Here is a 21,761-nt window from a genome sequence, read left to right on the forward strand (position 1 = left end):
CCCCCCACCCGCACCTCTCCCGCCCCACAGAGTGCCCGCTGATCCCCCCGCCCGCACCTCTCCCGCTGCGCAGAGCTCCCACTGAGACCACCGCCCCCTCCTCGGCCGCACCTCTCCCGCGGAGAGCACCGCCCCCTCCTCGCCCGCACCTCTCCCGCGGAGAGCACCGCCCCCTCCTCAGCCGCACCTCTCCCGCGGAGAGCACCGCCCCCTCCTCGCCCGCACCTCTCCCGCGGAGAGCACCGCCCCCTCCTCGCCCGCACCTCTCCCGCGGAGAGCACCGCCCCCTCCTCGCCCGCACCTCTCCCGCGGAGAGCGCCGCCCCCTCCTCGGCCGCACCTCTCCCGCGGAGAGCGCCGCCCCCTCCTCGGCCGCACCTCTCCCGCGGAGAGCGCCGCCCCCTCCTCGCCCGCACCTCTCCCGCGGAGAGCGCCGCCCCCTCCTCGCCCGCACCTCTCCCGCGGAGAGCACCGCCCCCTCCTCGGCCGCACCTCTCCCGCAGAGAGCACCGCCCCCTCCTCGGCCGCACCTCTCCCGCGGAGAGCGCCGCCCCCTCCTCGCCCGCACCTCTCCCGCGGAGAGCACCGCCCCCTCCTCGCCCGCACCTCTCCCGCGGAGAGCACCGCCCCCTCCTCGCCCGCACCTCTCCCGCAGAGAGCACCGCCCCCTCCTCGGCCGCACCTCTCCCGCGGAGAGCGCCGCCCCCTCCTCGCCCGCACCTCTCCCGCGGAGAGCACCGCCCCCTCCTCGGCCGCACCTCTCCCGCGGAGAGCGCCGCCCCCTCCTCGCCCGCACCTCTCCCGCGGAGAGCGCCGCCCCCTCCTCAGCCGCACCTCTCCCGCGGAGAGCGCCGCCCCCTCCTCGCCCGCACCTCTCCCGCGGAGAGCACCGCCCCCTCCTCGCCCGCACCTCTCCCGCCCCGCAGAGCACCGCCCCCTCCTCGCCCGCACCTCTCCCGCCCCGCAGAGCACCGCCCCCTCCTCGCCCGCACCTCTCCCGCCCCGCAGAGCACCGCCCCCTCCTCGCCCGCACCTCTCCCGCCCCGCAGAGCACCGCCCCCTCCTCGGCCGCACCTCTCCGGCGGAGAGCACCGCCCCCTCCTCGGCCGCACCTCTCCCGCCCCGCAGAGCTCCCGCTGATCCTCCCACCCCGCAGAGCTCCCACTGAGACCACCGTCCCCTCCTCGCCCGCACCTCTCCCGCGGAGACCACCACCTGCATCTCTCCCGCCCCGCAGAGCTCCCACTGAGACCACCGCCCGCACCTCTCCCGCCCCGCAGAGCTCCCGCTGATCCCCCCGCCCGCACCTCTCCCGCCTCGCAGAGCTCCCGCTGATCCCCCCGCCCGCACCTCTCCCACCCCGCAGAGCTCCCGCTGATCCTCCCGCCCGCACCTCTCCTGCCTTGCAGAGACCACCGCCTGCACCTCTCCCGCCCCGCAGAGCTCCCGCTGATCCCCCCGCCCGCACCTCTCCCACCCCGCAGAGCTCCCGCTGATCCCCCCGCCCGCACCTCTCCCGCCCCGCAGAGCTCCCGCTGATCCCCCCGCCCGCACCTCTCCCGCCCCGCAGAGCTCCCGCTGATCCCCCCGCCCGCACCTCTCCCACCCCGCAGAGCTCCCGCTGATCCTCCCGCCCGCACCTCTCCCGCCTTGCAGAGACCACCGCCTGCACCTCTCCCGCCCCGCAGAGCTCCCGCTGATCCCCCCGCCCGCACCTCTCCCACCCCGCAGAGCTCCCGCTGATCCTCCCGCCTGCACCTCTCCCGCCTCGCAGAGACCATCGCCTGCACCTCTCCCGCCCCACAGAGCTCCCGCTAATCCCCTCGCCCGCACCTCTCCCATCGCACAGAGCTTCCACTGATCCCCACACCTCTCCCACCCCGTCTCACCCCCTCTGATTCCCCCCCCCCCGACCGCACCTCTCCAGCCCTCACCTCTCCCATGGCATCTCGCCCCCTCTGATCCCCACCGCCAACACCTCTCCCGCCCCACATAGCATCCACTGATCCCTCCACCCGCACCTCTTCCTCCCCGTCTCACCCCCTCCGATGCCCCCTGCCCGCATCTCTCTTGATCCCTCTGATCCCCCCACCTGCATCTCTCCCGCCCTGTCTCACACCCTCCGATCTGCCTGCCCGCACCTCTCCTGCCCCATCTTGTAGCCTCTGATCCCCCTGCTCTTCGGAGTAGGCTAATCTCCTTGCTAGCCCTGCAGGAGAGTAGCAGCTATTGGCCGTGGTGCTGGGCATACAAGTAGGAAGAGACAGTCCCAGCCCTGAAGAGCTCACGGCCTCGGGGGCGGAAGGTGACTCAGGCGGGAGATGAGGAAGTGAGATGCGGAGGTTAAGTGACTTGCCCCAGGTCATGCGGAGAATCTGTGGCACAGCTGGGAATCGAGCCCAGATCTCCGGACTCCCAGTCCAGTGCCTGAACCTCGAGGCAGGCTTGGGCTCAGACCTAGGTGTGACGTGGGGGAGCCGGCGAGGCCCGGACGCTCCCCGGAGTCCTGCTCTGGGTCTGCCCACTGTGACGGTGGCTGGCTGAGGCGGGTGGGTGTCTAGGATCAGGCCCTGCAGGACTGGGGGCTGTCCTGGAGGGGGAGTACCAGCAGGCCTGCCTTCTCGCCTTCCCCCAGGCATCGGCTACGACTTCAAGCGGCCCCTGTCCCAGCTGCGGGAAGTGCACCTCCGCCGTTACAACCTCCGCCGCTCGGCACTGGAGTTCTTCTTCATCGACCAGGCCAACTACTTCGTCAACTTCAAGAAGCAGGTTCGCCCCGCGCCCTGCTGCTTTCCCAGACCTGGGCCCGCGACCCTGCGCGGCCTCGTGAAGTCGGGAATGGCTCACGCCTCTGATCCGGGGCCGGCTCCTCTGGGCCCCGTGATTTCATTCCTGATTTACACCGGGGGAACGGGAGTCGGGCCCCTGGGTCGCTGTCTCCTTCACGTGGTCTGTCCGTGTCGGTCAGCGAGGGCCCCCCGGCCCTGACTGCCCCCAGCCGGAGGGGTGGGCCCGACCTCGCCGAGGGGCATGGATCCCTCTGCTAGGGAAGGCTGTCGGGAGAGCTGGACGCTGTCGGCTTCCTGTGTCCGACCGGGGCATGCCCCGCCGTGCCTCAGTTTCCCAGTCTGTAAAATGGAAATTGAGCCTGATTCCTCTTGGCCAAGAGCTGGAGGGTCGCCTGGTTGGGGGCCGGACCTGTGCTCCTCCAGGTGCTTCAGGTGCCTTGTTTTGTCCCTGCAGGCTAGAAATAAGGTGTATTCCTGTATCCTGGGCCTGCGCCCCCCCAACCAGATCTACTTCGGCAGCCGGTCGCCCCAGGAGCTGCTGAAGGCCTCAGGACTGACTCAGGTGCCATTAGCGTCTTCCTCCCCCTCCGCGTCGCTCCCCTGCAGAGCGAGTGCGCCCGTCGGGGCTGCCTGTCGCCAGGCGGGGAGCCGAGAGAGCCGGGCAAACCTCCCCCCGCCTCTCGCCCTGCTGGTCCGGCCCTGCCGTGCCGAGCCGGGGCATGGTTGTGAGATCCGCCGGGCGGCCCGGCACCCGCCTCGCGCATCCAGGGACCGAGCGCTGGCTTGGCTCCCTCGGGGTCGCAGGGGATCTTGCGCAGGGTCGGCCGCTCGCTTGGCCTCCCGCGGGCGCCGGGTGTGCTGGCGGGGGGGGGAGAAGCCACGAGGCTCCCGGCGAAGGACTGAGGCCCAACGGGCCCCTCTGTGCTGGTTAGACGAGCAGCCTACGGCGGCTGCGCCCCGGGAGGGTCCTGCCCCGTCCCCAGCGTAGCCACTCCCAGCCCCCCAGAAAGTCTGCTCCCCAGCCGCATCCTCCCGCTGTCCCCCTCCACCACGATTCCCCTTCACCCCCCAGCACCCCCCCGCGATTCCCCTTTGCCCCCCCAGCACCCCCCCACGATTCCCCTTCGCCCCCCCTAGAACCCCCCATGATTCCCCTTTGCCCCCCCAGCACCCCTCCGCGATTCCCCTTTGCCCCCCAAGCACCCTCCCGATTCCCCTTCGCCTCCCCCCAGCATTCCCCCGCGATTCCCCTTTGCCCCCCAAGCACCCTCCCGATTCCCCTTCGCCTCCCCCCAGCATTCCCCCGCGATTCCCCTTTGCCCCCCAGCAGCCCCCCATGATTCCCCTTTGCCCCCCAGCACCCCTCCCACGATTCCCCTTCGCCCCCCCCAGCATTCCCCCGCGATTCCCCTTCACCACCCAGCAGCCCCCCATGATTCCCCTTTGCCCCCCAGCACCCTTCCGATTCCCCTTCGCCTCCCCCCAGCATTCCCCCACGATTCCCCTTTGCCCCCCAGTACCCCCCCACGATTCCCCTTCGCCTCCCCCCAGCATTCCCCCGTGATTCCCCTTTGCCCCCCAGCACCCCTCCCACGATTCCCCTTCACCCCCCCAGCATTCCCCCGCGATTCCCCTTCGGCCCCCCAGCATTCCCCCGCAATTCCCCTTCGCCCCCCAGCATCCCCCCACGATTCCCCTTCGCCTCCCCCCAGCATTCCCCCGCGATTCCCCTTCGCCTCCCCCCAGCATTCCCCCGCGATTCCCCTTCGCCCCCCCCAGCATTCCCTCGCGATTCCCCTTTGCCCCCCAGCACCTCTCCCACGATTCCCCTTCACCCCCCCAGCACCGCCCCGCGATTCCCCTTCGCCCCCCCAGCATTCCCCCGCGATTCCCCTTCGCCCCCCCAGCATTCCCCCGCGATTCCCCTTTGCCCCCCAGCACCCCCCCACGATTCCCCTTTGCCCCCCCCAGCATTCCCCCGCGATTCCCCTTTGCCCCCCCAGCATTCCCCCGCGATTCCCCTTCGCCTCCCCCCAGCATTCCCCCGCGATTCCCCTTCGCCCCCCCCAGCATTCCCCCGCGATTCCCCTTCGCCCCCCCCAGCATTCCCCCGCGATTCCCCTTCACCCCCCCCAGCATTCCCCCGCGATTCCCCTTTGCCCCCCCCAGCATTCCCCCGCGATTCCCCTTCGCCCCCCCCAGCATTCCCCCGCGATTCCCCTTCGCCCCCCCCAGCATTCCCCCGCGATTCCCCTTCGCCCCCCCCCAGCATTCCCCCGCGATTCCCCTTCACCCCCCCCAGCATTCCCCCGCGATTCCCCTTTGCCCCCCCCAGCATTCCCCCGCGATTCCCCTTCGCCCCCCCCAGCATTCCCCCGCGATTCCCCTTCGCCCCCCCCAGCATTCCCCCGCGATTCCCCTTCGCCCCCCCCAGCATTCCCCCGCGATTCCCCTTCGCCCCCCCCAGCATTCCCCCGCGATTCCCCTTTGCCCCCCAGCACCTCTCCCACGATTCCCCTTCACCCCCCCAGCACCCCCCCGCGATTCCCCTTCGCCCCCCCAGCATTCCCCCACGATTCCCCTTCGCCCCCCCAGTATTCCCCCGCGATTCCCCTTCCCCCCCCAGCATTCCCCCGCGATTCCCCTTGGCCCCCCCAGCATTCCCCCACGATTCCCCTTCGCCCCCCCAGTATTCCCCCGCGATTCCCCTTCCCCCCCCAGCATTCCCCCGCGATTCCCCTTGGCCCCCCCAGCATTCCCTCGCGATTCCCCTTTGCCCCCCCCAGCATTCCCCCGCGATTCCCCTTCCCCCCCCAGCATTCCCCCGCGATTCCCCTTTGCCCCCCAGCACCCCCCCACGATTCCCCTTTGCCCCCCCCAGCATTCCCCCGCGATTCCCCTTTGCCCCCCCAGCATTCCCCCGCGATTCCCCTTGGCCCCCCCAGCATTCCCTCGCGATTCCCCTTGGCCCCCCAGCACCCCCCCACGATTCCCCTTTGCCCCCCAGCACCCCCCCACGATTCCCCTTTGCCCCCCAGCACCCCCCCGCGATTCCCCTTTGCCCCCCCCAGCATTCCCCCGCGATTCCCCTTCACCCCCCCAGCATTCCCTCGCGATTCCCCTTTGCCCCCCCCAGCATTCCCCCGCGATTCCCCTTTGCCCCCCCCAGCATTCCCTCGCGATTCCCCTTGGCCCCCCCAGCATTCCCTCGCGATTCCCCTTTGACCCCCCCAGCATTCCCCCGCGATTCCCCTTGGCCCCCCCAGCATTCCCTCGCGATTCCCCTTTGCCCCCCCCAGCATTCCCCCGCGATTCCCCTTGGCCCCCCCAGCATTCCCTCGCGATTCCCCTTTGCCCCCCCCCCCAGCATTCCCCCGCGATTCCCCTTGGCCCCCCCAGCATTCCCCCGCGATTCCCCTTGGCCCCCCCAGCATTCCCCCGCGATTCCCCTTCACCCCCCCAGCATTCCCTCGCGATTCCCCTTTGCCCCCCAGCACCCCTCCACAATTCCCCTTCGTCTCCCCCATGATTCCCCTTGGGGGCCCCCCCCCAGACATCTCTCCCGCGATTCCCCTTGGCCCCCCCAGCCATCTCCGCCGCGATTCCCCTTGGCCCCCCGCCACGATTCCCCCTCCCCCCGCCGCCATCTGCACGGCCTGTTTCAGCGCCGCCGTCTCTCGCCCAGAAATGGGTCTACAGGGAGATCTCCAACTTCGAGTACCTGATGCAGCTGAACACGATCGCCGGACGCACCTACAACGACCTGTCTCAGTACCCTGTGGTGAGCGCGCCCGCCGGGCCCTTCCCCTCAGCCCTGCCCTGCTGGCTCCGCCACCCAGAGACCCAGGGCCCGGCTTTACTCCTCCTGCCGTGAGCCGAGGGGCAGGTCTCCTTTATCCCTACCCCTCACCCCCGCCGCTTGCACCTGCCGTGTCCCCCTGCCCTACCTGGCTCTGGCGCCCGTGTTGGAGTGCTGCCTCTGCCCTCCGCCTGCCCGCTTCTTGAGCCGCTCCAGAGCTGATGCCTGGGTCTGTGCCGGAGCCGCAGGCGAACGGAGACGGCTTGTCTGCCACGGCCCGGGGCACGTGTGTGCTCAGAGCGGCCCCTCCGCTGACTTTCCGTGGCTTTGCCTGTTCCCCGCGCTCCCCCCCGGGGCTGGCGGTGCGGCGTGGGCCCTCGACCTCGGCTGAGCCCGGCTCCCCCAGCCCGGTGTGGCTATTACCAGGCCGCCCTTCCCAGGGTCGCTCCTGCGTGGTCTCGGCAGCGCTCTGGCAGAGGCCTGAATGACTGGCTCTCCAAATGCGAGAGAGCCCAGCGGGCGCAAGGTTGCTCACAGCCGGCTCTAGCACCCGGCGCTGCTGCTGCCGACCGGCGCACAGCCTGCCATTGGGCCTGCCGGAAGCCGTTGGATCGGCTGTCGGGACGCAGGCCTTGACTAAACCGCGAGCCTGTTGTGCGGCTGCGGTGGGGTGGCGCCGGCAGGCCAGCCGGGTGGGGCATCTCTGCGCCGGGTGCTGTACGAACCTACAGCGATCACCAGGCTCCTCCTCACCGGCCCAGAGACCAGCCACGGCAGCTGGACGCCTGCTCTGGCTCTCTCGGGGGGTGGAGAATGGCTGGAAATCCCTCTGAGCAGCCTGGCCTGCCCCAGTCCCGTGCTCCGGGGAGGACGGTCCATTCCCTGCTCCCCTGTGGTGTGGAGGCCCCGCAGCAGGCTGGGCCCCGTCGGGAGCGTGCTAGCCTCTGACTGGCCTCTCTCCCGCGTAGTTCCCTTGGGTCTTGCAGGACTACGTCTCCGAGACGCTGGACCTGAGCGACCCGGCCGTGTTCCGGGACCTCTCCAAGCCCATCGGGGTGGCCAACGAGAGACACGCCAAGGACGTGAAGGAGAAGTGAGTGGCTGCCCCTGGGGGGCTGCGCTTGGACTCGCACAGAGCAGCAGGCCGGGGGGCTGGGCTCGGAGGGTCCCAGCGGCTAGAGAATGTGCCCTGGACATAGGGGCCTGACCCCGTGGGGCAGCCGAGGCTTAGTCAGGCATGGCTGGCGGATCGTGGCTGCCTCCCATCTCCAAGTGACTGAGCTGGGATCCCAGAGGAGCCTTGGTAGGGGCTCCCCATGAGCTGTGTGGGGCGCAGAGGGCTCCGGCGGTGGGGTTAGCCCCTGGGGGGAGCAAATGTGGCTCTGAGAGCCCCCGAGGGCAGCCCGTGCCAAGAGGCCGTGCGTCAGGTTGTCTCGTGCTTTGGGACGGCCGAGAGGCGCTTGGGGAAGGGAGTTTGCTCTGCGCTCTTGCTCGGGGCTCAGGAGAGGCCTCGGGCCTCCAGAACTGTTGCTCCTGCCCTTCCCGGGTGCAGCCAGGCCGGGGAGGGGCGTGCTGGTGAGGCCGGGCCGGCTCCGCCCTCCCCGATGCAATCTGTCAGCCCCTCAGCCCGGCCGGGGCGAGTGCCGCGCCGCCTCCCCGCTGGGATTCCCTCCCTCCCGCCCGCGGCTCATCCTCCGCTCCGGTCCGTGCCCAGGTACGAGAGCTTTGAGGACCCCACGGGCATGATCGACAAGTTCCACTACGGCACCCACTACTCCAACGCGGCGGGGGTGATGCACTACATGATCCGGACCGAGCCCTTCACCACCCTGCACATCCAGCTGCAGAGCGGCCGGTAAGACCCCTCCGGACTCACCCCCGAGAGCTCCGTTCCCGTGCCTCGCTCTTAAACCGTCCCGGTGCCCAGGGAGCTCCCCTCCTTCCTGTCTCGGCAAGGCCCTGGGGAGCTGGAGCTCAGGAGGGAAGGGGCTTTATTCCTCGCTCTGCTCTTGGGCAAATCCCGTCCCCGCCCTGTGCCTCGGTTTCCCCAACTGTACAGTGGGCGCAGTACCGCCGTGACGTGCTGGTGAAAGCATTAGACCAGTGGTCCCCAACCTTCAGTGGCTGCCGGGTGCCCAGGGCAGGGCCGCTCACGTGCCGGGCATCTGGGGCAGGGCCGCTCACGTGCCGGGCATCTGGGGTTGGGGCCACGCATGTGCCACGCGCTGGGGGTAGAGGCCGCCCTCACGCCCTGAGCCCAGGGCTGGCACCACGCATGTGCCATGTGCTGGGGGCGAGGCCAGCCCAGATCTTTCGGCAGGTGCACATAAATGTCCCGGCGGGTGCCATGGCGCCCGCGGGCACCGCGTTGGGGACCACTGCATTAGACGATATTTATCCCTCATTGCAAAATGTATCCCGGGGCCAGTTCTAGGCCTGGCCTCAGACGAAGCCGGGCGAGGGTGCGGCCGGCCTGTGGCCCACTGGGGCTGGGTGATCGTGGGCGAGGGGGGTTATCCGGCACGAAGAAAGCAAGAGGCCTAGAGATGCAGCCGTGTGGCAAAAGGGAACCCAGGAGCCGCTGGACCGGAGGAAACGCGGCGTGTCCTTGGCCGTCTGGGCACCCGGGGCGGGACCGTGGGGCCCATTGCCATCTCAGGGCTACGGAGCTGCAGGAAGGGACTCGCTGGAGTCTCCCGGTGCTCCGTGGCGGCGCTGAAGCTCCAGTTCTCCGGCGTGCCAGTCCAGAGCCGTCGCCACGTGGATGAACCTCGCTCTCTTGCCGCAGGTTTGACTGCTCGGACCGCCAGTTTCACTCGGTGCCCGCGGCGTGGCAGGCGCGCATGGAGAACCCGGTGGACGTGAAGGAGCTGATCCCCGAGTTCTTCTACTTCACGGACTTCTTGGAGAACCAGAACGGTAAAGGGAGTTCCCGGAGCGGCCTGGGTCTTGAGCCAGGGGAGAGGGCCCCCCTTCTGTGACTCCACTTCAGCTGATCTCTCTGGGGCGGAGAGGTGACTCGCAGGCAGATTGTCCCCACCCCGGCCTGGTCTCTAGGCCCCTGGCATGCCACTGTGCCCTCTCAGTCTCGCGCAGTGTTGTGCCTGAGCCGGCGGGGGCTCCATGCCCCAGAGCTCTGTGCTCTTCCCTACTGGGCTCTACGCAGAGCAGGGATGTAGGATGCACTCCCAGGAGGCCTGCCCGGAGCTGGAGGCTGGTGTGTGATCTATGGGGGCCCACCCCTCTGGCAGGCAGCCAGGTGAGCCACCCTGCCCTGAAGCATCCAGTGCTGTTGGCCCCAGGGTTGGGAGGCTGTTGATCTATTCTAACCAGACCCAGGTCATGGGATGTGGTGGAGCGGGTCATGAGCCACCCGGGCCATGGGATGTGGTGGAGCGCGTCGTGAGCCACCCAGGCCGTGGGAGGTGACAGAGCGGGTCTTGAGCCGCCCGGGTTGTGAGCCGCCCGTGCCGTGGGAGGTGGCGGAGCGGGTCGTGAGCCGCCCGGGACGTGGCAGAGCGGGTCGTGAGCCGCCAAGGCGGTGGGAGGTGGCGGAGCGGGTCGTGAGCCGCCAAGGCGGTGGGAGGTGGCGGAGCGGGTCGTGAGCCGCCCGCGCCGTGGGAGGTGGCGGAGCGGGTCGAGAGCCGCCCGGGCCGTGGGAGGTGGCAGAGCGGGTCGTGAGCCGCCAAGGCGGTGGGAGGTGGCGGAGCGGGTCGTGAGCCGCCAAGGCGGTGGGAGGTGGCGGAGCGGGTCATGAGCCGCCCGGGCCGTGGGAGGTGGCGGAGCGGGTCGAGAGCCGCCCGGGCCGTGGGAGGTGACGGAGCGGGTCGTGAGCCGCCCGGGCCGTGGGAGGTGGCGGAGCGGGTCGTGAGCCGCCCGGGCCGTGGGAGGTGGCGGAGCGGGTCGAGAGCCGCCCGGGCCGTGGGAGGTGGCGGAGCGGGTCGAGAGCCGCCCGGGCCGTGGGAGGTGGCGGAGCGGGTCGAGAGCCGCCCGGGCCGTGGGAGGTGGCGGAGCGGGTCGAGAGCCGCCCGGGCCGTGGGAGGTGACGGAGCGGGTCGTGAGCCGCCCGGGCCGTGGGAGGTGGCGGAGCGGGTCGTGAGCCGCCCGGGCCGTGGGAGGTGGCGGAGCGGGTCGAGAGCCGCCCGGGCCGTGGGAGGTGGCGGAGCGGGTCGAGAGCCGCCCGGGCCGTGGGAGGTGGCGGAGCGGGTCGTGAGCCGCCCGGGCCGTGGGAGGTGGCGGAGCGGGTCGAGAGCCGCCCGGGCCGTGGGAGGTGGCGGAGCGGGTCGAGAGCCGCCCGGGCCGTGGGAGGTGACGGAGCGGGTCGTGAGCCGCCCGGGCCGTGGGAGGTGGCGGAGCGGGTCGTGAGCCGCCCGGGCCGTGGGAGGTGGCGGAGCGGGTCGAGAGCCGCCCGGGCCGTGGGAGGTGGCGGAGCGGGTCGAGAGCCGCCCGGGCCGTGGGAGGTGGCGGAGCGGGTCGTGAGCCGCCCGGGCCGTGGGAGGTGGCGGAGCGGGTCGAGAGCCGCCCGGGCCGTGGGAGGTGGCGGAGCGGGTCGAGAGCCGCCCAGGCCGTGGGAGGTGGCGGAGCGGGTCGTGAGCCGCCCGGGCCGTGGGAGGTGGCGGAGCGGGTCGAGAGCCGCCCGGGGCCGTGGGAGGTGGCGGAGCGGGTCGTGAGCCGCCCGGGCCGTGGGAGGTGGCGGAGCGGGTCGTGAGCCGCCCGGGCCGTGGGAGGTGGCGGAGCGGGTCGAGAGCCGCCCGGGCCGTGGGAGGTGGCGGAGCGGGTCGTGAGCCGCCCGGGCCGTGGGAGGTGGCGGAGCGGGTCGTGAGCCGCCCGGGCCGTGGGAGGTGGCGGAGCGGGTCGAGAGCCGCCCGGGCCGTGGGAGGTGGCGGAGCGGGTCGAGAGCCGCCCGGGCCGTGGGAGGTGGCGGAGCGGGTCGTGAGCCCCTCTGCTATGTCGTGTTCCTTAGGCTTCGACCTGGGCTGCCTGCAGATGTCCAACGACAAGGTGAGCGACGTGGTGCTCCCCAAGTGGGCGACGTCCCCGGAGGATTTCATCCACAAGCACCGGAAAGCGCTGGTAAGGGCCTGCCTGGCACCCTGCTCCATTGCCCCCCACTTGTGGGGCAGAGATCCTGGGCTTGCTCTGATGGGCGGCCCAGGCCCGTGGCTCCCTGTGGCTCCCAATGCCCCGCCCTCTCCCCCACAGGAGTCGGAACACGTGTCTGCCCACCTGCACGAGTGGATCGACCTGATCTTCGGCTACAAGCAGCGGGGCCCGGCCGCCGTCGAGGCGCTCAACGTCTTCTACTACTGCACCTACGAGGGTGAGGCGCCGGGCCGGGCCTGGGCTGGGGGCAGGTTCCCTGCATGCGCCTGCCGCTCACGGCGCCCTGCCGCCCTGCTTCCCCCTCTCGCTCCCCAGGGGCCGTCGACCTGGACGCCATCGCCGACGAGACGCAGCGGAAGGCTCTGGAAGGCATCATCAGCAACTTCGGGCAGACCCCCTGCCAGCTCCTCAAGGTACCAGGAGCCGGGGGTGCCCTGACAGGCCCTACGGACAGAGCGTCCCCTCCCCCGGCCAGGGCAGGGCCACCCCCCCCCGTACCCCTTGGCCGGTTGCCCTTTGCTTCCTCTCTCTTCCCGGGGGGCTGGGCCCTGCGATCCCATTCGGGGCGAGGATCCAGCCTCTCCCTGCTCACTGGCGTCTCCCCTCCTGACAGGAACCTCACCCAGTGCGCCTCTCGGCCGAAAACGCCGCCCGCAGGGTGGCCCGGCTCGACACCTACTCCCCCGACGTCTTCGAGAACCTCCACCAGCTCAAGTCCTTCTTCGTCGAGGTGAGCGCTCTCCTCCCCCGGCCACAGGGCCCCCCAGGAGAGAGCACGAGGGAATCCTCCCCCATGGGGGGGGGGCGAACGAGAGGGGGAGAGATGGGGGGCAGTAGCCGGAGAGGAGCCACGGAGGGAGGGCAGACGAGGGTTCCAGGGAGAACGTGCCGTTACCTGGCTCTGTGGGGCGGGGACTCCGTTGTGGGTTTGTACAGCGCCTAGCGCGACCTGGTCCTGATCCGCTCTGTTCTCTCCCGCAGGGGATCAGCGACGGCGTCCCGCTGGTGCAGGCCGTGGTCCCCAAGAACCAGGCCCATTCCTTCATCACGCAGGGCTCCCCGGACGTGCTGGTGAGCGCCGTAGGAGGGCGGGGGGCTCGTCGGCAGTGCATTCGGGGGCTCAGCTCGGTGGGTCTGTAGCCCCCCCAGCCAGCACCGATGGGGGCACCTCTGTTAGGTGTCCGCTTTCCCCCGTCAGCCCGATGCACTCAGCACAGCGGCTGGCCGACTGGCGGGGCCGCAGCTGAGGCACGGCGCCATCGAAGGGACTTGCCTGGGGCCACACGGAGGATCAGTGGCAGAATTGGCCGCTGGGTCACCTGGCTCCCAGCCCAGGGCCATAACCCCGAGCCCGGCCTTCCACTCTCCCCTTTCCAGCACTCGTGTGGGGGACGCTCCTTCCTGCAGCCAGCCCCTGAGCCCGTAGGGGGGCCGGCGTCGCCCGGGGCTCCGGCTGCTCCGAGCTGCCATGCCGGCTTATGAAGCGGTGATTTGCCCTGCCGATGCGATTTGCCTCGGGTCACTAGGGAGGCCCGGACCCAGCTGGTAGTTGGCTCCGACGCCCTGAAATCCCGCAGTGTGGCGGGGCGGTCGCCTTGCTGCCCGGCCAGAGCTTTGCCTGCCGAGCGAGGCGCGACGGTGAGGTTCCGGCCCGCCCCGGGGCGCTCTCCCGGGCGTGGGGCTGGGACCCTGCCCGTCTGGACCTCTCTCTCCTTCCCTAGGTGACGGTGAGCGCCAACGGCCTGCTGGGGACCCACGGCTGGCTGCCCTACGACAAGAACATCTCCAACTACTTCAGCTTCACCAAAGACCCCACCGTCACCAACGCCAAGTGAGTCCGGGCCTGGCTGCTCCTGGCCGGGAGGCTTGGTCCCCGGGGAGTCTGCCCCAAACCCGCTCCCCTGTGCCGTAGGCATCCCCACGGAGCCCCCCTCCCTTCTTCCAGCAGCTCCAAACCCTCCCTGACCAGCCTGCTCTTTCCTGGCCTAGCCCCACGGCCCAGTCCTTGGAGCCCCTGGCCAGGTCTCCTCTTCGTCCAGTCCCTTGATCTCCGGCCATAGGCAGCCCTGGCTGAATGCCTGGGGGGGGGCGCTCCCTGCTTCGGACCCTCCGCCGCGCTGGCTGCCGCTGAGCGCCAACGGGCAGGCAGCGCTCCAGGGCGCTGCTCCGTCACCATGGTCCTGACGGCGCTCACCTCTCCTGTCTCCTCCGCCAGGGCCCAGCGCGTCCTCTCCGGCCCCTTCGCCCCGGGGGCGGAGCTGTCGGCCAGGACGCTGACCGTCTCGCCCGACGGGAAGCTGCTCTTCAGCGGGGGGCACTGGGACAACAGCCTGCGGGTCACGGCGCTGAGCAAGGGGAAGGTCGTCGGGCACATCGCCAGGCACATAGGTACGGGACTCGCGCCGCGGCTCCTGCACCGTCCTTCCAGGGGCCCGGCGCTCCGGGCACCTCCGCCTTCTGCCCCGCAGAGGAGCCGTGGAGGGGCCAGCGAGCGGCACCAGGACCCTGGCAGAGTCTCAATGCTTCGGCCAGCAGACGCCCAGTCCCCCCTTGCCCTTGGCAGCGCGTCCCTTGAGGGACCCCGCTGTGTTGGGGCGAGGAGTCCCCAACCGGAGGACCGTGGGGGGTTGAGAGACGCGGTGCCAGCTCTCCCAGCGGTCTCTAGCATCCACCCCTCCAGGGCCTGCGGGCCTGCTCGGGACTCCAGCGAAGGGGACCAGGCCGGGGGCCCTCACAGGCCTGGGAAAGGGGCTCGGTGGAGGTGGGGGCCGCGGGGGTCGGCGTCTCAGAAGCCTCGTCTCCCCTCCCCCTCCTTGCAGACGTGGTCACCTGCCTGGCGCTCGACCTGTGCGGAATCTACCTCATTTCGGGCTCCCGGGACACCACCTGCATGGTCTGGCGGGTCCTGCAGCAGGTGAGGGGGGCCCGGCTCCACGTCGTAGCCCGGGGCCGTGTCTGAGGGGCCCCTGGGCGGCTGGGGACTTCACTCGCAGGGAGGGGGGAGGGCTGGTCCCTGGGGCTCACTCCGGGGCGAGGAGAAGCTACTGTGTGCTCTGAGGGCGCTGACAGCCGGCCTGCCCCGGAGGGTCTTCCCAGCCTTTGAGAGCAGCCTGGTGCGCTTGGGTGGCCTGGCTGGGGGTGTGGAACTGCTCCCCCGCAGCTTTGCCAGGGCCCCTCAATCCTGACCTACAGAACAGCCAGCCCTGGGCCCGGGCCCCGTCCTGCCCTGCCCCTGCCATGCCAGCCCAGGGCCTCCACACCCAGCTCTGCCCAGGGCCAGCCCCCTCATGCCTGGCCCAGCCCCGGCCTCTCCTGAGCACAGGTGGCACCTCCCTCCTAGCTTTGTGGCCGTTCTGTGCCGGGCCTGGCTGCCTCCTGGCGGCGAGGATAAGAACGTGCCGGGCTTGGCTGAATCGGCTCTGAGCTCCGCTCCCCACCCGCATGGAGCCCCCGCAGCATCTCGCCCCTCGGCCCGGCGAACGAGGCCGTGCGTACTGCTCCAGCCTCACTCGGCCTGCGCTTTGCCAGCCGCACCGGGGGCTTCCCGGCCCCAGCCTCGGGCTAGGTCTGTCCCCTCACCTGCTGCCTCTGTGCCTTTGCCGGCCAGATCCTCAGCCGCCCCGCGGAGACCAGTGGCTCAGGATCTGACCCGTGTCCCCTGGTGTCTCTCCAGGGAGGGTTCTCCAGCAACCTGGCTCCCAAACCCGTCCAGGTCCTGTACGGCCACGACGCCGAGGTCACGTGCGTGGCCATCAACACCGAGCTGGACATGGCTGTGTCAGGGTCCCAGGTGAGGCTGGGACCTGCTGCGTGGTGGGGAGGGGCGGGCGGAAGTGCAACAAGAGTTTGCTGCGGTGCCAGGCAGCTGGGCCCCATTAGATGTGCCCCTTGGCTCCGGCACGTCTCCATTCTCCATTCTCCCCTCTGTTCTGAGCTAACCCTGAGCTCTTTCCAGAGCAGTTCGTAACGTGAACGGTGTCTCTGCGGTCAGGATGCTTGGTTACTCCTCACCCCTTAACCGCGTTCCCGTACGCTGCAGCAGTTACCTCCGGCTGGGACGGCACCCCTAGGCGCCCCAGGGGACAATACAAGTCACCAGACTCTTTTACTCAATTTGAATCCTCGTGTCTCTAGCGCCCAACATAGCCATGGGCCAGCGAGGCGAGTGACGGGGCTGCCCGAGCTCCCCTCCTGCATCTCCTCGGGCTGCAGGATTGTCGTAACCACGACGCTCTCCCCGGATAGGAGAGTGTGGCTACCTGGGCTGGGGTACCTAGGGTTTGCAGGAGAACCGGAGCGGCGCTTTGGTTGGCTGCAGAGGGCGCACACGGTTCTCGCCATCAGCGAGGGGCGTGGGAGTGTAAATCACTAACCAGTTCACCCCCCCGCGGATGCTTATTGGTTAATGGTGCCGGTTACACACAGTGAAGGCTCCTTCCCGGGAGCTGGGCGGGTGGGGGTGGACGGCCCCCTTCTCGGGGAGGTTTGGCTGCAGGCGCTGCAGTGTAAAGCTTACTTGAGTTTTAGACTGTCGCACAGTGCTTTTTTGTGACCGGCACCTCCGGTCAGAGCGTACCTGGAAAGAACAGAGCGTCCCAGCACCTCTGTACGCAAATGTCCGACAACTGGCTGGGCTGCGTGTCTTAAAGGAGCTGCATCTCTTAAAAGGGCAATGCCGGCCCCACACGTTTTTTTTTTATTTTTTTTTGCTCAACAACTTTTCCCCTAGAGTACCAGCACCTCCCTCCCCCTCCTCCCCAGCATGGGTAACGGTGCAATGGTGGAGATTTAGCTGTGTGTATGTGTCCCTTTAGTAATCCCGGGAGGGAAGAATCTACATGGCTGGAATCTACATGGCTGGTAACCATGGCTGGATACTAGAACTGGGAGGGACCTCGAGAGGTCATCGAGTCCAGTCCCCTGCCCTCACGGCAGGACCCAGTACTGTCTAGACCATCCCTGATAGACATTTATCTAACCTATGTCTCCTGGGATGCCCGTAGAGTCCCTATCGGCCGCTGCTTGCCCACCACTGGCCTACCACAGTCCCCCTTCCGGGGCTGCTCCCAGGAGGCCAGACGTGTGCTGGTCCATCGGGCGCTCGGGCCGGGATTACGTAGGAGAGGATTCCGCTAGCATGAGTCCAAGGCCCCAGTTGGCTCTGCTACGGCTGATCCGCTGGGCCTGGCCGGCCATACTGCCAGTTCCTCTAGTCTGAGCTACGGGAGAGCCAGGCACCCGACAGCTGCACGTATTACAGAGCCAAAGGGAAATCCAGTCTGACATGAAATCTGCCCCGGCTTCAGCCCTGGAAGCAGGCGTCCCTCGGCCAGGGGTTCCGGCAGCTTTCACATGGCTCGGATCAGTTTGGGGGTTCCCCGGGGCGCTTTATATATTCTGCTTTCGGGGCTTCGTAGCGGGGCCGCGCGCTGATTTCGAACAGAGCCGCTGTTTTCTCTGACTCGCTGCCACCGGGTGGCGCTGTGGCACAACAAATGGCTTCCCCCCTGCCCCTCTCCCAGGTGTTGAGGTTTCTTTCGGGATCCCCGCTTAATAGGAGCCCCCGTTATGAACAGGGATCTCGCCCTTTCCCAGCCAACTCGGGGACGAGTCCAGAGTCAGTCCCGTGCTTGTACATTTCAACGTTCCTTCTGGGTGTGCAGTGTGGGGAGGGCCCATGGTTAGCCGAGAGCCTGTCCCCTCGCCCACCTCCTGGTTTGGGGAGAGCCCCGTTTACACAGAGCCCGGCAGACGTCAGTCCAGTAAAAGATCACCGCCCCGGCTTGGTCTCTGTGCTTCTAGTGCAACAGTGAACCCCCTGAATCCTTCTCTTACTGCCCAGGGGACCCCGATTTACCAGGCAAACAAACGGGTGGGTGAAAACGCGGCTGTGAGTTTGGGGGCCAACAGGCAGTGTGCCCGGTTTTGCCTTCCGTCTCTCACAGCGAATTATTGACACCCAACCTCCCCGCCTCCCTCCTGGCCAGTTGTGGGTGACTTGGTGTAAGAAAGCGGGTGTCACTGCCTTTGGAGCGAAGCCAAGAGGGGAGACCGGTGTTACCCACCTAGGCAAAAATCCCTCCATTTCTCCCTGGGCCATTTTATCGTCTCGTCCAGAGGTGGTGGAATGGGGGGGGCTGCCGCACCCCCTGGCTTGAAGTGGTTTCGGTCACATCCGAGCTTTACAGTTTGGGGCAGTCTCAGCACCCCGCCTGTACGCACGGCTCCAGGGTCTCCCACCCTTACCCGCTCTGTCAGTCCTATTTACGCGTGGACTTTCCTCCCTAGGCAGACACTATGAGCGCAGGGGAGTGACTGCTTTGTGACTAGCTGTGGGTCTCTGCCTGCTGCCCCTCTGCAGGGGTCCGAGGCCACCTACAGCTCCCTGTATTTGGGCTGGTGATAGGTGCCAGCGTCCTGGGGCGTGACTGGGGCATTGGAGCTTCCTGCAGGACTTGGCGGCACCCTGGCCTGTCCTGGCTCCACCTCGCCAGTGTCCGGGAGTTTGTCCAGCTTTGGGGGTGTTTGTCTTGCTCCCAGGACCCCTTTTGTGGGAGGCCGGGGGGAGAACAACCGGAAACCTGCCCGGCGGCGATGAGATGGAGCCTTGACCCAGCTGGAAGGGCAGTGGTCCAGCATCCTCGGGGCAGGTGGAGAATATGGCTGGGGTTTTCAGAGGCCCAGGGGGATTAGGCACGCAGTGCCCATGGTGGCAAATGGGAGCACAGCGCCCCGTTGCCACGGTGACAGTCGAAAGGCCTTGTCGTTCTGGCAGGACGGCACCATCATCGTCCACACCATCCGCCGGGGCCAGTTCATGACGTCCATCAGACCGCCCTGCGAGAGCTCGCTGCCCGCCACCGTGGCAAACCTCGCCGTGGGCCCGGAGGGGCAGATCGTCGTCCAGACCACCGTGGCGGGGCGAGCCGCCCTGAAGGTGAGTGGGCCAGGCCGGGCGTGGCCTTTCCCCGTGGGACGCCCCCTGTGGTCAAGACCGGGCGTCGCAGACACGCTCCCCAACCCGTCAGGGTGCAGCGGTGGCGCCGCGCCTCGGAGCAGGCCAGCAGCAGCTGCATTATGATCCCTAATAGACATCACGGAGGCCTTATCCCTTTGGTAGGAACAGCTCACCCAGCACCCAGCAGGGAGCACTGTTCCACCGCACACCCACCACACACGCACCTTTCCCATTTGCTATAGAATCACAGAGCTGGGACGGACCTCCAGAGGTCAAGTCCTGTCCCCTTCCCCCCCACCCCTCCGGGCAGGGCCAAGCACTGTCTAGATCATCCCTACTCGATGTCTGTCCAGCCTGCTCTTAAATATCTCCAGAGATGGGGATTCCACAACCTCCCTGGGCAATTTATTCCAGTGTTTCACCACCCTGACAGGCAGGAAGTTTTTCCTAAAGTCCAACCTAAACCTCCCTTCTTGCAATTTAAGCCCATTGCTTCTAGTCCTGTCCTCAGGGGTTGAGGTGAATAATTTTTCTTTCCTCTCCTGGCCTCCTCCTCCTAAAAGTGCCCTTTTAGGTACTTGAAAGCTGAGATGCCTCCGGAGACGCTCAGATCCCGTTTAGGGCTCAGTTGGATGCCTGTGGCTGGCCTGTGCCACTCGGCTTGGGCTAAGGGCTGTTTAATTGTGGTGTAGACATTCAGGGACCCTCCCACCTCATCAGGTCCAGCCCAAACATCTACCCCTTCTCAAACAGGCTCTTAGTCCAGTCCCCGCAAGCCAGCGGCAGCTTATTAACTGCAATCTAGGCAGGCCCTGGTTTCACACCTAACGTCCCTCGAGGCGGCCGTGTGGCTGTAGATGTGCCGAGGGAAACGGAGAACTTGCGTCTGCCCTGGAGAAAATGAGCGCGAAGGGTCCTGGAGGACAGGGGCGGCTGGTTCGCCCGGGCACGGCCACTGCTTCGGTTCTAACGGCTTTGTCGATCCACGTGATGGCGGCACCGCGAGCCAGCGCCTCGATGCAGCGCCCTCGCTCCCTCGGAGCTAAGTGCAGCGTGCGCTGGGGCCTGTGGCTTTTCTGCCCGTCTGGTCGCGTTCGGGATTTGGCTGGTCCGTGAAAAGCGCAGCACTAGTCTTAAAAATGGCGTCTCCGCGAGGGATGTTAAATCTCGGTGAATTGAATTGTCGATAACCTCAGGAATTCTTATCGGTTACTCGACGATTCGATAGTCTCCAGGGCTGGGGCCAGCAGCCAGTGCGCTCCTGCCCCACTCCTGAGGAGCCCCCAGCCACTCCACGGATCAGAGGCAGCAGCACGAGGTGCCTGGTTGGGAGCTGGTCCATGAGGGGAGCCAGTTTAAAAACCAGTTTCCCTCATGGACTGGCTGCCTGTCATCCTGTGTTGCTGCCTCTAATAAAGAGGCAGCAGCCCCTGTCTAGGGGTGGGGGGGGTCTGTGTTCCCAGACCCGGTGCGAGCTGGAACTGAGCCGGGCTGCCTGCCGCCTCCCAATACACTTGGGCTGTGTCCAGACTCGGGGTTTTTCGGGAAAAGTAGCCTTTTCCTGAAAAAACTTCCCCTGCGTCCAGACTCAAGCCGCGTTCTTTCGAAATTATTTCGAAAGAACGCGGCTTTTCTTTCGATGGCGGTAAACCTCGTTTCACGAGGAAGAACGCCTTCTTTCGAAAGTTCCTCTTTCGAAAGAAGGCGTTCTTCAATGTAAATAGGGCTTCCTCGAAAGAGAGCATCCAGACTCGCTGGGTGCTCTCTTTCGAAAAAGCGAATTGCTCTTTCGAAAGATCCGCCTGCAGTCTAGATGCGATCTTTCGAAAGAGGCTCTTTCGAAAGATGCTTTCGAAAGAGCCTCTTTCGAAAGAAGCCTGCAGTCTAGACATAGCCTTGAAATGCAGAGCCACAGCGGGGGTAGGTCCCAGACCCAGCGTGAGCCAAGACTGAGCTGGGCTGCTGACCAGCCTGCTAAAAAATGTACTGCGGGGGAATGGGGAATGCCTGTGGTCTATAGCATTAACCTCTGTGAGCTTTTGCTTATCGGTTAATCCACTACACGAGTACATCCTGAGTCTCCGCCCTGTGGGGCTGCGGAGGCAGGAGTTTGCTCGCGCCTCAGAAAGGGGAGATTGTTCACTTCCAGCCCTGCTACGAAGGAGGAAACTGGTTCTTACCCCCTCACGTGTATCCCCAGGGGGCTTGGGTGGGACGTGCCCGCCCCACGGCCGATGCAGGCAGTGCAGAGGCCTTGCTGATGGCTGGCGTTGCCCTACAAGGTAAAACCTAGGCCTGTTTGAATGGGGAGTCATGGAGAGGCCGTGCTGTGCCCACCCCCACTGCCGTTCACCCAGCCACTTCCTAGAGCAGGAGTGGGCAGGGGAAATGATGTCGATTACTGATGTTAGTGGCTCCTTGTGGCAGGGTGGACCAGGCCCTGAGGCCCCCTGCCAGAGGCCCTGTGGTCCTGCCACAGCCTGCCCTAGAAAAAAAAAAGGCCATAGACAAGTCCTCCAGGAGGCTAGAGTGGCTGTGGTGGAACCGGCCAATCAGGGGCAAGAAAGGTCCTATAAAAGGAGCTGCAGGAGCAGCGTCAGCTCAGTGTCTCTGAAGCCCTGAAGAGGGGAAGACTGAGTGAGTGGCTGGCTGGCTAAGGGAGCGGAAACACCACGGAGAGCTCTGTGTGGGGCGCTAGTGTGAGAGTAGCTATTAATCACAGACATGCTGGAAGGGCATAACAAGTGGGGTGCCGCAGGGCTCTGTTTTGGGGCCGGTTCTGTTCAATATTTTCATCAACGATTTAGATGAGGGCATAGAGAGGACGCTTCTTAAATTTGCAGACGGTACCAAGCTGGGAGGGGTTGCAAGTGCTTTGGAGGAGGGGGTCATAATTCAAAATGATCTGGACAGGCTGGAGAAAGGGTCTGAGGTAAACAGGATGAAGTTTAATAAGGAAAAATGCAAAGTGCTCCACTTGGGAAGGAACAATCAGTTTTACACACTGGCTACGTCTAGACTGGCATGATGATCCTCAAATGCTTTTAACGGAAACATTTTTCGTTAAAAGCATTTGAGGAAAAAAGTGTCTAGATTGGCACGGACGCTTTTCC

The 21,761-nt window shown here is 67.1% G+C and overlaps 1 protein-coding gene across 1 annotated transcript in view; it reads left to right on the top strand.

The window, feature by feature from the left end:
• The window catches only part of NBEAL2 (neurobeachin like 2), a 182,143-nt gene that overhangs the window by 152,050 nt on the left and 8,332 nt on the right, over positions 1 to 21,761 (top strand). Inside the window, 16 exon segments of the mRNA XM_075922980.1 lie at positions 2,635 to 2,768; positions 3,243 to 3,350; positions 6,474 to 6,569; positions 7,556 to 7,680; positions 8,302 to 8,442; positions 9,376 to 9,506; positions 11,551 to 11,660; positions 11,790 to 11,907; positions 12,006 to 12,103; positions 12,304 to 12,420; positions 12,672 to 12,761; positions 13,412 to 13,521; positions 13,906 to 14,078; positions 14,510 to 14,604; positions 15,364 to 15,480; positions 18,466 to 18,627. Of these exon segments, the coding sequence (XP_075779095.1) occupies positions 2,635 to 2,768; positions 3,243 to 3,350; positions 6,474 to 6,569; positions 7,556 to 7,680; positions 8,302 to 8,442; positions 9,376 to 9,506; positions 11,551 to 11,660; positions 11,790 to 11,907; positions 12,006 to 12,103; positions 12,304 to 12,420; positions 12,672 to 12,761; positions 13,412 to 13,521; positions 13,906 to 14,078; positions 14,510 to 14,604; positions 15,364 to 15,480; positions 18,466 to 18,627 (1,925 nt within the window).

The sequence above is a fragment of the Pelodiscus sinensis genome, chromosome 2 (assembly GCF_049634645.1).
Source record: "Pelodiscus sinensis isolate JC-2024 chromosome 2, ASM4963464v1, whole genome shotgun sequence".
In the NCBI taxonomy this organism is placed as follows: Eukaryota; Metazoa; Chordata; order Testudines; family Trionychidae; genus Pelodiscus; species Pelodiscus sinensis.